Source organism: Silurus aristotelis (assembly GCF_946808225.1).
Source record: "Silurus aristotelis genome assembly, chromosome: 17".
In the NCBI taxonomy this organism is placed as follows: domain Eukaryota; kingdom Metazoa; phylum Chordata; class Actinopteri; order Siluriformes; family Siluridae; genus Silurus; species Silurus aristotelis.
The window spans coordinates 2,788,405-2,802,870 of record NC_139590.1 but is presented as its reverse complement, the minus strand read 5'-3'; the positions used below and the strand labels follow the sequence as shown (position 1 = coordinate 2,802,870).

The following is a 14,466-nucleotide window of genomic DNA, read 5'->3' as shown; positions in this document are numbered from 1 at the left end:
TTATTTTTAACGTGTTCACTTTTGCGAAGTGTGTCTCTCAATTTCTTTTTCTTTTATCTATTTACACACACACATATATATATATATAAAATATCTTTACACACTTTGGGTTCAGTTTTTCTCCAGTTTGTGGCAGAACATAATGTTTCCCATCGGACCCAAATAAATTAAACTTGCTTTCATCACTAAAGTGAACTTTGGACCAGTTCTCCTCTGTCCACACAACATGTTTGTGGTGTTGTAAAGAATTAATATTCTTGAAATCACAGATTTGGAACGACCAACTTGTCTTGCTATGGCTGATAGGCTCATCCCTTTGGCCTTCATCTGGACAACCTGCTGCCGGAGGCTTTCAGTCACTTTAGAACGGCCCACCATCTTGCAGAGTCAGTGAAACTGGAAGTTAGGCTGCCAGTTAAATAGGGGTTGACAGATAATCAAGGAAATTAGCACCAGGTGCCAGATTAACACCAATAACTGGGAGGTATCTGAAAGTGTTCTCTAATTTTGATCAGAGTGTTTTCTGCAAAATAATGTTTTTTTTTTTTTTTAAATGCCCTAGTTATTTTGTGAAAAAGGTGTTCTGGTAGCATGGTATAGACAGGACAAAAACTCCCTCAACTGTTGAGCAGTGAAGATCACATTATTTCAGAATTGTTTAACTGTTTATGAATTGTTCTCTAATTTTGATCTCCAGTGTATGTGTATATATATGTGTGTGTATGTATATATATATATATATGTGTGTGTATGTATATATATATATATATGTGTGTGTGTGTGTGTGTGTATATATATATATATATATATATATATATATATATATATATATATATATATATATATATATATATATATATATATATAACAGACAGTGAGGAAAATAAGTATTTGAACACCCTGCTATTTTGCAAGTTCTCCCACTTAGAAATCATGGAAGGGTCTGAAATTGTCATCGTAGGTGCATGTCCACTGTGAGAGACATAATCTAAAAAAAAAAATCCAGAAATCACAATGTATGGTCAAATGAGACCAAAATAGAACTTTTGGGTCATAATTCCACTAAACGTGTTTGGAGGAAGAAGAATGATGAGTACCATCCCAAGAACTGTGAAGCATGGGGGTGGTAGCATCATGCTTTGGGGGTGTATTTCTGCACATGGGACAGGGCGACTGCACTGTATTAAGGAGAGGATGACCGGGGCCATGTATTGCGAGATTTTGCCGAACAACTTCCTTCCCTCAGTTAGAGCATTGAAGATGGGTCGAGGCTGGGTCTTCCAACATGACAATGACTCGAATCACACAGCCAGGATAACCAAGGAGTGGCTCTGTAAGAAGCATATCAAGGTTCTGGCATTGCCTAGCCAGTCTCCAGACCTAAACCCAATAGAGAATCTTTGGAAGGAGCTCAAACTCCGTGTTTCTCAGCGACAGGCCAGAAACCTGACTGATCTAGAGAAGATCTGTGTGGAGGAGTGGGCCAAAATCCCTCCTGCAGTGTGTGCAAACCTGGTGAAAAACTACAGGAAACGTTTGACCTCTGTAATTGCAAACAAAGGCTCCTGTACCAAATATTAACATTAATTTCTCAGGTGTTCAAATACTTATTTGCAGCTGTATCATACAAATAAATAGTTTAAAAAATCATACATTGTGATTTCTGGATTTTATTTTTAGATTATGTCTCTCACAGTGGACATGCACCTACAATGACAATTTCAGACCCCTCCATGATTTCTAAGTGGGAGAACTTGCAAAATAGCAGGGTGTTCAAATACTTATTTTCCTCACTGTATATAAAATGTATAAGGGATGTGCAATCCCATAAATGAGGCCAGTACAATTCGCCTCTGGATGCCTAACCAATGATACGATACATTAAAGATACATATGAAGTATATATGATGCGATACGATCTGATTTCCATTCAATTCAACACAATTCAACATTATACCGATAGTTCACAAATTTACTAATTTGCCTTCTGACACATGGCCCTTTCACACTGGTCTTTGTAGAAAAAAATGCACTAAAACCAGATTTATTTTTCCTGTTTTATCAGCAGGAAGATGCAGCTCTACCTCTGCCATGTTAATCTGTATTGTATGTGACGGATCAGATACAACTTGTATCTGATGCACACTTTTTTAAATCGCTGCATCACATTATTTAATACTTTGTACAAAAGCCTTTGTTGGTAATGACGGCTTGAAGACGCCTCCTGTATGGAGAAACTGGTTTTGGCCCATTCATCCTCACAAACACTCTTCAAATCTTGAAGTTTCTGTGGGCCTCTTGTATAAACTCTGATCTTTTGTTCTTTCTATAGATTTTTAATAGGATTTAACTCAGGTTATTGTCTCGACCATTCCAGCAGCTTTAATTTCTTTCTCTGAAACCAGCTTCCAGTGAGTTTGGGGTCATCGTCTTGTTGAAATGTCCACGCTCGTTTCATCTTCATCATCCTGCTAAATGACAGCAGATTTATCAAGAACGTCTTCGTACATTTTTCCATTCATCCTTCCTTCAATTATAAGTTCTCCAGTGCTGAAAAACAGCCCCACACCATGATGTTCTCACCTCTAAACTTCACTGTTGGTATGGTGTTTCTGGGGTGATGTGCAGTGCCATTTATCCTCCAAACATGGTGTGTGTTATAGCAGAGCTCATTTTAGGTCTCATCTGACCAGACTTTATTTTCCCAGTATTTCACAAGCTTGTCCAAAATGTTGTGCAGCAAAACTTCGACATGCTTTTTTTTTTTTTCAGAAATGGTGAAATGATGTTCTTTCCACTTCTGGATTATGAACCCAACAGTGTTTACTAGAACATTCAGAAGTTTAGAAATCCTTCCGTAACCAATGCAGTCAATATGTTTCGCAACAATTAGGTTGCGCAGATCTTAAAAGAGCTCTTTGTTTTTACCCATCATGAGATGTTTCCTGTGTGACACATTGGTAATGGGACACCTTTATACAGGTCATCAGTTGGGACTGAAGCAGCTGATATTCATTTTCACTGACACGGGGCAGGACTGCTTTCTAATTACTGATTGATTTCAGCAGGTATCTTGTCTTTTCATGCCTTTTTTCACCTCCCTTTCTTTATGTGTTCAATACGTTTTCCCCCTGTGTCATTTCACATAATTGCACATAACTTATGGACATGTGTGGTTTGATTTATTTTTGTGTGAGTGGAGGCAAGAATAAAGCACCTTTCTTTCTTTCTTTTCTTTCTTCTCTTTTTTCATATCTATTTCCCCTAATGTACTGCAAAGTTTACAGAGGTCATTAAAAGCTCTGAGATTTGATTCTGTATCTCTATGCAATTCTTTTTTAAACCAAGAAATCTGGAAATTCGCTGGAAGGGACGACACGTGGCGCATCTGATTAGATACCCAGATTATTTATTTATTTATCTATTTATTTATATTAAAGGCCATTGTTTTCCTGGAAATGATGAGCAGTAGAAATGAATGTTGTAACCATTATTGAATGAAACCATTTTTTTGTTTTGTTGAAAGAAAGTAATTAACAACTACATTCATTCATTTATACATTCATTCTCTCATCTTATTCTCTCTCTCTCTCTCTCTCTCTCTCTCTCTCTCTCTCTCTCTCTCTCTCTCGTATTGCACTCAGGAGTGACAGACGCAGGCGTACGAAAGATAAGGTTGCTTTATTCACAGTTTCTCTCTTTTTATTGCTTACAGAGGAGTTGGTGACAGAGCAAAAGCATGAGGGAAGCGAGGGATTGCGAAAAAAAGATGAGGGGAGAGAGGGAGAGAAGAAGGGAATGGTTTCTTTCTGTCACCTCTCTCCACTCCTCTACTGTCTTGACTTTCTCTTCTCTCTCCATCGATCGCTCCAGCGGTTCCCCCCCCTTTTTGTTTTTGGACACTTCTCGTTCTTTTCTGGTTGGAGTGAGGAAAACGAGATGGCTGACACTGCATGCTGGATTTTTCTATTGTAGAATGAAATCCCTCCATTTTTGTTTTTTCTTTGACCAGCCAGTTCATCACCCTCCTCCCCTCCCCCCAGATAAAGAAGAAGGAAAAAAAAACCAAAAGAGCTGTTGCAGCTAGAGCCAAGAGGTGGTGGAAGAAAATGAAGAAAAGAGAGGAGGAAAGAAATAGGAGCGACAGAAAGAGAGATCAAGACGATGGTAAAAGAACTTTATTGCAAACGAATCCCTTTTTTTTTCCCCCACGGACAGACGCCACAGACACGGATTTCCTGCGCCGGCGTGTTTTGACGAGACAAGACGAGTCTTTTGGAGGAGGGCGTGAAAGGGACGAAGTGCTCAAGAGTAACAAAAAGGAAGGAAGCAAGAAAAGGAGGGACAAAGGACGGGCTGGCGGGGCGGAGCGTTTGTGAGGGACGCGCGTTCATCTCTTCTTCTTCTTCACTTCAATTTTTACTCTTCCTTCTCCTCACCGTGTGTGATGACGTAGCAGATGTTCTTGTAGTCGACGTTGCCGGCCACATCTGGGGGGAAGGCGGCCCACAGGTTCTTCATCTGAGAGAAACGGGGGAGAACGAGAACATTTAGAAATGCGCATATAGATATATAAATGTATAAAGAGTAGGGTTTTAAAGGGGTGGAAACTTTCCAGGAACTTTATATAAAATTATATAAAATTATATTATATTAATTATATAAAAAATAACAATTATTTTTTATCTGCTACTACATTTAACTTCCCTGTTACAGGATAACCTGCAATTTTGTAAATTCCTACTTTATTCCCATTAATTCCCATTTAAAGACTTCAGTCTTGAAAATGTTGCCATCCCAATTAAGACTATACAACAGAGCCATTTGATCGATGTCTTCAATTAAAAATGCACTTTTTATCCTTTTATAGTTACATTTAATGATATAAAACATGAAGCAGCTTTGTTCCGGTTCTCGTTTAGGTTTCAGCAGCAATAAGGGTTTGTCTTGTCTTTAGCCTCTTTTATGAAGTTAAACATGAATAATACACAGCTTTCTATGTCAATAGAAGCGTGTATTTGACCATCCTGAAGACTTTAAGCCCATGTCAAAAACGTAAACCGTTCCATTACGAAAGTCGCCAATCTCGATGTTTGTTTGTTTATTATGGGATGTATTGTACTATTTATAATAATTTTCTTGATTTTGGATTCCTACTCAACCGGACAGCATGTGAATTCCTGTGAACAGTGATGTTTTGCAGTGATGTTTTGAGTTTTGAGCTAACCTCTTCTGCGGAGAACCTGTCGCACTGAGTGGTCAGAAGCTCCTCCAGGCTGCACAGGATAAAAAAAATGTATATATTGTTAGAAATATCTAAAATAGATATGTGCTAATACATATATTTCATAAATAGTTTACTTACAACTGCTTCTTAATAGTGCCTGTGCCCTCGGGGTCCAGGACTTTGAAAGATGACACAATGACGTCCTCGGGATCAGCACCTGGACACACCGGACAGCGTCATGCTTGTGTAGCTGTATCTTCTGAGAGTCTTACTGAGTCATGTTAATTGTGTGTGTGTGTGTGTGTGTGTGTGTGTGTGTGTGTGTGTGTGTGTGTGTGTGTGTGTGTGTGTGTGTGTGTGTAGTGTGTGTGTAGTGTGTGTGTGTGTGTAAAATGTGTCTCACCCTTCAGCTTCTCTCCGAACATGGTAAGAAAGACGGTGAAGTTGATGGGGCCACTGGCCTCCTTGATCATAGCCTCCAGCTCCTCATTCTTCACGTTCAACTGACCTACAGAGAGAGAAAATATATAGATGGACATTTATGGGTATGTCAGCATTTTAATGTCTAGTTATCTTCTTTGTCTACTTGTCTGTCTGGGTTTTCCCTCTGTTAATCTATGTATTGGTGTCTCTGACTACATACTGTCCATGTAATGTCCACATATATGTACTTGTACTGAGATCTGTCTGTCTACATGTCTGTCTTTCCACCTGTCAGCCCAGAAATAGATTATGGCTTAGAGTCTGTATACATGACTGTCTGTCCATCTGCCTTTATTTAAATGGATCTATTTACCCATCTCTCTGCTTTGTCCTCATTTTTTCTTTGAAATCCCTCCACTCTTCTGGGAAGATGTTCCACTAGATTTAGGTTTTCAAGTTTAAGTGAACACAAAATTTTACTATACCACATTCAGAGACGTCTTATACAGATGTGCGACTTCAAATCTGTGGTAACAGTTTGGAGAAGAACCACATTTTCTGTCACATCTACTTATCTTTGTCTGTCTGGTTGACTAGTTGTCTGTGTCTTTTTTTTCTTCACTTGGTTTTATGGCTTTTTTCTATCTTTCTATTTTCTATCCACTCATCTATCTTATTTAGGTGACCTCCGTGTTCAGTACTTACCCATTGAGGCCAACACGTCCCTCAGGTCGTCCTTGCTGATGATTCCATCTCTGTTCTGGTCAATGATTGTGAAAGCCTAGGAAAGTTACAGGGAAATGTAGTATTATCATCATTTATTCATGAATGTCAATAAAGGAAAGAAGAAGAAAAAAAAGGAAAAGTGAGTGTGTCTTCGAACGCCGCCTCTCTGTCCTTGTTATGTCCTTTTAAAATCTCATGAAACCCAAGAAGACCCCCCCCCCACCCGACCCCCCCGGACCTCGGAAAACAGCTGCAAACCCTTCCACCCTTCCTTCATCTCCTTCACACACACACTCCGTTCAGTTTCTCAGTCAGCGCAATAATGTGAATCAGATCCTGAAGTAATGTCAGGAATCTCCTTGCTAGTGGTGGTATCAGTTACACCCACACACACACACACACACACACATAGTTTCCTTACTTAGCTTATGTCTTAAGACACATGATTATCCTCTGCCACACAAATACACACAATATATCCTTCTTATCATCTATTTTTAAAATAAAAACACCATACGCAGTTCAGTGAAGATCAATTCACAAGCATCTCAATTCCTTAGCTGGATTTAGCTTCTGCTTTTTTAGCTCTCTTTAGCTTTTACCTCAATATTTACCTCAGAAATGTTGGTAAAACACTACAAAAGAACTCCATTCGACTAGAATTGAGCTATAATTACACTTCCAGACAAGATTTCACTGAGAAACGTCATTACAGATGTTCTTGCTCGACACTAATTGCAATCGCTGTATCGTTTGTATCATTTTCCATTCGTTTAGCAACACATCTGAGGCAAGTGTTGTGAGGTAAATGGTGATGTTCCTCACACAGTGCTTTGTATACCAGCGACGTCCTGGCTCGCTATAGACTATATGTCAAACATAAGATATGTACAGCGACATACTGCGAGGATTTATGCTAATTCTTTCATTATTTTATTGATGTGTGTCAAATTAATGCTAGTTTGCTCGATCTTAGCCTCAGTAATTAGCTAGTTTGGGCCTAGCAACAAATTAAGAAAGAAAAAAAAAAGAATGTTAATTTTGCTCTCTGTGTGTGTGTGTGTGTGTGTGTGTGTGTGTGTGTGTGTGTGTGTGTGTGTGTGTGTGTGTGTGTGTGTGTGTGTGTGTGTGTGTGTGTGTGTGTGTGAAGAACAGCTGATTGTCAAAGGGGGACATTTCTACTAATGGCATTCTTGTATTAATTAGCATTAGAGGATGAGTCATTTGATCGTCTGTGTGTGTGTGTGTGTGTGTGTGTGTGTGTGTGTGTGTGTGTGTGTGTGTGTGTGTGTGTGTGTGTGTGTGTGTGTGTGTGTGTGTGTGTGTGTGGAATAGAAGCCATAACTCTTCCCGTATTAACACCCAAATGATGGCGGCTAAAAATAGACCCGGCTTGTCTTTCCTTTTCAGGGAAAACCACTGGTGGCTAATTTTTGAATTATCATGAACTACTGCATCTCGTTAAATCATAACTGTATGGAGGTGCATCTTAATCAGAAGGCACGGCTAAGGGTAAGTCAACGGGGTGAGTTGTGTAATTAACCCTGGTTAATTATGCCCTAAGTGTCTTTGGATTGTGTTTGTGGGTGTGGGTGGCACCTCTTTGTACTCCTGGATCTGGCTCTGTTCAAACATGGAGAACACATTGGAGGATCCCTCTCCTCCACCTGCCCTCCTCTTGGCCTTCTTGGGTGCCTGTGGATGCACAGATCTCACGTTTAATACGCACGTCTCTTCGTCGGGCTCACGCTCACACTTTCAGCACGCTTACTGCGTTTCTCACCGAAGCAACACCAAACACACTTAACAGATCATTAGCTACACACACACACACATATATTTCAATTCCCTTTGGTTAGTCCTGAGTGAAAATCAATGCTACAAAATTCGGTTTCACTAGTTTTTCAAAATCATTCCTAATTTCCTTAAAAAGAAATTATTTATGGTCAACCCTTTTCTTTTTCAAACCTATGTAACGTTTTATTCTATTTTATTTGACGTAGAAATGCTCGACTGTTCTGCAAAATAGTTCTCCATTACTTTATTAACATGTAAAATACATTAATTAGTTTTAAAAACGTTTTGAGTGTAGCTCTTTACAATCTTCTGGTCCAACAGAAAATGTTTCCACACAGATGAATTAGACCATTAGGATCAATCGAATGGTCCCGAAGGTCCAATTATACTCCATAATTGAGTTTTCATTGGTCTACCATTTCCCTGAGTGGTACTCAAGGTTTAGACTGGAATCTCTGTTCTTCCACAATCACAAGAGAATAAATGATTATTATAATTATTATTATTATTTAGTAGTATTATTAATGTACTAATGTAGAAAGAATTAGAATAAATTCAAACGTGCGAGCGTGCTAAGTAAACATTTGCAGAAAATTACGCCCTTTCGCCTTAACCTTCATCATTGCCATACATTTGCTCATCAGCCTCTGTGTAACATTTTACGTATGAAAATCAAGATCGAGATTGTCTTTAAATGAGTCATCCTGTCCCGGTTTGGGCGAAGCGTACGTCCACGTGTACAAAAGAATCCAAGAATCCGAGAAGCAAGCGTAAAAAACCCCTGCCGAGAGCTTTGAGGACGTTTCCAAGCGTGTTCTTACTCACCATGTTGAGACGGTGTGTATGTGAAGTTTAAGAAGCTCAAAGAAGAGAAGACTGTGTGAAGCCGCGTCTGGGCCTCATCCCCCAGGGGGCTTATATACCTCCTGGTGTCCTCTAATTATAGCCTTGGCCTTAAGTTTGGCTTGACGCTTGAGAAGACAAACCGAACGGATGGAGGGATAAGATTTTGGGGGGGGGGGGGGGGCCCGATGAAGGGACAGAAGTGGGGATGCTATCGCCTTACGCCATCTCCGAAATAGCCGCCAGTCTTGGAATGGTGAATGAATATGATACTACGATATACAAAGTGGACTAATATGGCCATGACAGAAATGACCCAGTGTCCCTGTCCGACCGTGTGTGTCCCCCCATTTTCCTCATTCGGACCCATCCCTTCCTTCACCTCTCCGTCGCTGTAATCCCTCGCCTGTATTTTTGGTCTGGGAATTTCACTTTGCCTTTTAGTGACGTGACGTTTTGTATCTTCAGCATCTGAGCACTATGGGTTTTTATTTTCACACCCTGAATGTGCTGTGTGCTGCATTCACGTATTAAATCTATATAAAGTATGCAAAGATACAAGGTCTATATATAGACATCTAATGGTATATAGAGATTATACAGAAATACAGAATATACAGAAATATTTGAGAAAAGGTCATTAAAAAGTGTAGTAAATGAACATGTTGGACACCTTTTGGTCATTTAAACGGCTGTAATAACAATTAAGTAATATAAAGGTTTGTTATTAAATAGAGAATTGCAAAAAGTTAGAATTTGTATTTTATTTGAACGATCTCGATCTAAAAATATTTCAATTGCTCAGATGAACCATTCTTTTTTTACAGTTAATAATAATACTGTTTCTTTCTATCTATCTATCTATCTATCTATCTATCTATCTATCTATCTATCTATCTATTGTACACACACACTCATATCTATACGCTTAACTTCTTTACACTTATACACAAATTTGTATATACGTATTTACTAAATTAATTAATTATTAATTAGTTATTTTTTTATACAGTTAATAATTTAATACTAACATTGACTTTATATATAAATATATAAATCATAATATACAGTATACACACACACATTCTCTTATATCTACACGCTTAATGGCTTTACACTTAATTGGTAATGAAATTTGGATCATGCATCACTTCATACCGGGAATAAAGACAAAATTCATCTTGGTTAAATGTAATAACACTGTAATTAAACTGTAATAAAACATGGCTCCCATCAGTTCACACACTTTTGACTCTGTTTCCTGACTTGTCCTGTTCAGGTGCTTTGAGGTGATTTTTCTCTGTGGATTGTCGGACTTTTAACTTTATTTGGTAAAAAAAAGCAGGTTTCATAAAAAAAAAAAAAAAAAAAAAATGCAGTCACTTTCTGGATAAAGCCGATGAAAGACTCGAGTTAAGACGCATATCGTCGAACCCAGAATATAATAAAAAGGCACAATTTAAATAAACATTCTATTTGTTCTATTCTATTTGTAGCTTTCCAGGATGAGAAGGTTCCAAGCGAATAATAGAAACACTTTGTTACCATTTTCTATAATAAAAAAATCACACAAAGCATCGATTAGTCTGCTCTTTTTTCCTTTATATTTTTGTAATTATTATGTGAACTCATTCATATTTCAACACTTTCTGCTCTATTTATTAGATGTTATTTATCTACTCATACACTACACTACTGTAGAGTGAGTGAATATATTTTGGGAACTTTTTCAACACAAACACTCCAGGGATAATTTTGAGATATTTTTTTATTAACTATTATTTATTGTTTACTTTTTTTGTTTTATTTCTTGGTTTAATGAGAAACTCAGTGAGATATCATGCTTTTTATTTATTACCCCACCGAAAACAAGACTTATCAGATGTTTTTTTTGGATCATTTCTGCATGTATACCTGTGATCTGTTCTCTGGGGATAATTGCTGTATTTCCAAAATAGGTTTAATGCCCTTCCCAGTATAGAGACGCAAACTAAGATCCCTCCTCTGACTGTGTCCATATTCAGGGAGTCCTCTCTCTCTCTCTCTCTCTCTCTCTCTCTCTCTCTCTCTCTCTCTCTCTCAGAGTGAAAGCTGATCTGCCGTAGTATGAAGTCGGCCACAGCTGTGTGTGCCAGTGCAGATTAGCTGAAACAAACGAATGAAGGAAATATGAAGGAGAGAGACGTTGGTGACTGGGGGAGTTCCTCAGGGGTGTGTGTTCGGGGCTTTTACACAGTAGTTGTGTGTGCAGGCTTATGGGAGGCAGCTGAGATGCACCAAAAATAACTAAACAAACCGCTTGTGAGTCTCCTTGTCTTTTTTCCTCTCTTTTCCTTTTCTTCTTCTTGTCTTCTGTATTCTTCTTTTTTGTCCTATGTCTTGTCCTCTCCTTGTCTTCTTTCTTGTCTTCTTCATATCTTCATTCTTGTCTTCTCCTTGTCTTCTTTCTTGCCGTCTGCTTGTCTCCTTTTTTTCTTTTTTCTTCTTTTTTGTCTTCTTTCTCCTTAATTAGCTTTAACTTTCACCACATGGTTCACATTAGATGTAACATTTATCATATCAATTTAATGTTGTCTTCATCTCAGTAATACTCTTTATAAATAATCCCCAGCCCAAACAATCCTCTGTTTACTCTGGAATTCTCCTTATCTTCTAAACCAAGGAGCAAGAGGAACTGGTTCTCAAAACAAACATCTTAATTTTTAATCTGATGCATTTATTTAAGACTTTTTAATTCTTCACACATTCCGGTCACACCGAAGCAGCGCTTATGTGTCAAGAAAGTTTTTGTTTTCGCTTTCCTCTGAGTCTTGTTCTTCCTGAGACCTCTGACCTCCATGTTTAAAAGCTGATGGAAAGCTTTTGCAGATGCCACCACTCTGTGCTGGGGGTTAATGGTTGTCTTGTTTCTTTTGTAACTTTGGTTTCAACTCAGTGCAACCCCAATGTGTGTGTTTAGTGCAGCGGTTTAAATATATATATATATATATATATATATATATATATATATATATATATATATATATATATATATATATATATGACTAGCTGGATATCTTAATCTACACTCACAGGATTTCTGAGAGGAATTTTAATATTCTGGAAAGTTCAATCTCAATTCATAATGCTAGCTAACATGATAGCATGAGTGAGTTATTCTGACATGGTTTACGTAGTAGTCATTAATCTCCATAAGCTAAATCTGACTAGCTGGGTGATGTCTGTAAAGGCGGGATTTGAATCATTTTTACTATATAAATGCTAATAATCTTCACAGCTCAAGCTAGCTATCTAGCAGGATTGTATTGGTGAGCTGTTTATGAAGGATTTCTGACAGAAACTGTCGTATTCAGAAATATGTATCAGCTTTACAGACACCATGATGCCATTAGCAAGAATTTCTGACAGGAATTTTAGTCAGATTTCTAAATCCTAATAATTTATCATAGATAACGCTACACTATATGAGCAAAAGTCTGTGGACACCTCAGCATCAGTTTGGTATTTGCATTTTGAAGATCCTATTCCACATTTAATTCCCTATTTGCTGTTATAGTAACCTCCATTCTTCTGGGAAAATGTTCCACCAGATTTTGTGGAGATTCAATTGGTAATTCATTCAGTAACAAGGGTGTGAGTAAAGTCAGGTACAGATGCAGATGAGGTGAGGAGGCCTGGGGAGCATTCACATTCATCCCAAAGGATAGGGTTTCAATAGAGTTTGAGCTCTATAGCAGGAAATCCTTTACTCCAACCCATGTAATGCAGATCTTCATTGAACTGGCTTTGTGCACATTGCCATGCTGGAAGTTCAATTCAAAGGAAAATTTTAATTTAAACCCATACAAAGACATCCAATACAATTGTGTGATTTAGTTTTGTGCTAATAGTTTGGGGAAGAACCCTGTATAGCTGGAAAAGTCAGGTGTCCCAATACCTTTTGTCCATGTTGGACATGTTGTGTAGCTAGCACAATACCTTGTTTCTGTCAGGATTTCTGACAGAAATGTAAGAAATATTCATAAATTTTTATAATCGCAATAACTGAGCTAGCTAACTGGATTGCACAAGCTACCCTGACAGGATTTTGAGAGGTCTATATGTCACATATCTAAATGCAAATCATCTCCATGCTCACTAGCAGGACAGAATTTGTAAAGCTGACAGGATTTATTATTAAAAAAAAAGAAATTGTAGTTTATAATTTGGAATCATCTCTTTAGCTAAAAAATACATACTATCTTTTGGGTATTTCTGAGATCAATTTAAGTAAATACTCCAAACTATTACTTCTCACTTATAAAGCACTAAATGGTTTGGCTCCCATGTATCTATCCAGTCTTTTAACACGCTACAATCCGCCACGCTCCCTAAGATCTCAAAACTCTGGACTTCTAGTAGTTCCTAGAATAGCAAAGTCCACTAAAGGTGGTAGATCATTCTCACATTTAGCTCTTAAACTCTTTAATAGTCTTCCTGACAGTGTTCGGGGCTCAGACACACTCACCCAGTTTAAGTGTAGATTAAAAACATATCTTTTTAGCAAAGCCTACACATAACATACACTCACATCATAACCTTGTGCTCCAGAACATCTGATCACATGCACATTATCAACTTGTGCTGTTAATATCATGAACAGCAGCTACGCTTATTGCTCTCCACTGCTTCTTTTTCTCTCCCCATCCCGAGACACCCTGAGGTTTGGCCAGCTCCAGTCACCTCCCACCTCGTGATGATTACGGACCTTTGAAGAAGTAGATGCCGAACTTGCAAACATCCTGAACCATCTAGAGACGTACCAGTGCCATTTGGATCCCGCTACATGTGTGGAGTTTTGACATTGGACCTCCTGGAGTGTTTAAAGGCTCTGGCATGGAGAAGCTGATGCTGGATCTGTGATGATCACAAATGCTGAGCTCATAAAACTAGGAGCTACTAACCATATAGACTGTAGGCTGCAGAAAGAACATCACTTATAATCTTATACTCCAGTCCTCATGTTAGTTCTCACTCTCCAGTGTTCTGTACTGTTGAAAGATTTATGATCAAACTCTTGATGTCACCCAAATGAGGATGGGTTCCCCTTTTGAGTCTGGTTCCTTTCAAGGTTTCTTCCTCATAACATCTAAGGGAGTTTTTCCTTGCCACAGTCGCCACGGCTGCTCATCAGGGACAAATACACACCATTCACCTTCACTGTTGATTTGTGTAAAGCTGCTTTGAGACAATGTCTGTTGTGAAAAGCGCTATACAAATAAACTTGACTTGACTTGACTTGACTTGACTTGACTCCTCATCTTTACTGCTCCTGCCATACAACCGACTTAAATTAATAAGTATTTTACTATAAATGAATCCAAAGTATTACAAAATTCTTTTCTCATAAACTTTATAACCCTCAAATCTTGTATTCACTTATGAAAGGAAGATTCAACAATGAACTTCGT

At 38.2% G+C, this 14,466-nt stretch overlaps 1 protein-coding gene across 1 annotated transcript; it reads right to left on the bottom strand.

The window, feature by feature from the left end:
• Positions 1-3,662: 3,662 nt before the first annotated feature.
• mylpfa (myosin light chain, phosphorylatable, fast skeletal muscle a) lies at positions 3,663-9,363 on the bottom strand. The gene is made up of 7 exons (XM_083567080.1): positions 8,999-9,363; positions 7,976-8,071; positions 6,356-6,431; positions 5,631-5,735; positions 5,366-5,444; positions 5,228-5,276; positions 3,663-4,521 (listed from the first exon to the last, which is right to left on the bottom strand). Exons 1-7 carry the CDS (start codon positions 8,999-9,001, stop codon positions 4,420-4,422), a joined length of 510 nt encoding a protein of 169 aa, XP_083423206.1. The 5' UTR covers positions 9,002-9,363; the 3' UTR covers positions 3,663-4,419.
• Positions 9,364-14,466: the final 5,103 nt, after the last annotated feature.

Excerpts from the sequence above, each read along its gene's own strand:
- mylpfa (XM_083567080.1), bottom strand. Across the intron at positions 5,736-6,355 it reads GGACGTGTTGGCCTCAATGG|GTCAGTTGAACGTGAAGAAT; the intron begins GTAAGTACTGAA and ends CTCTCTCTGTAG. Across the intron at positions 5,277-5,365 it reads GGCACTATTAAGAAGCAGTT|CCTGGAGGAGCTTCTGACCA; the intron begins GTAAGTAAACTA and ends TATCCTGTGCAG.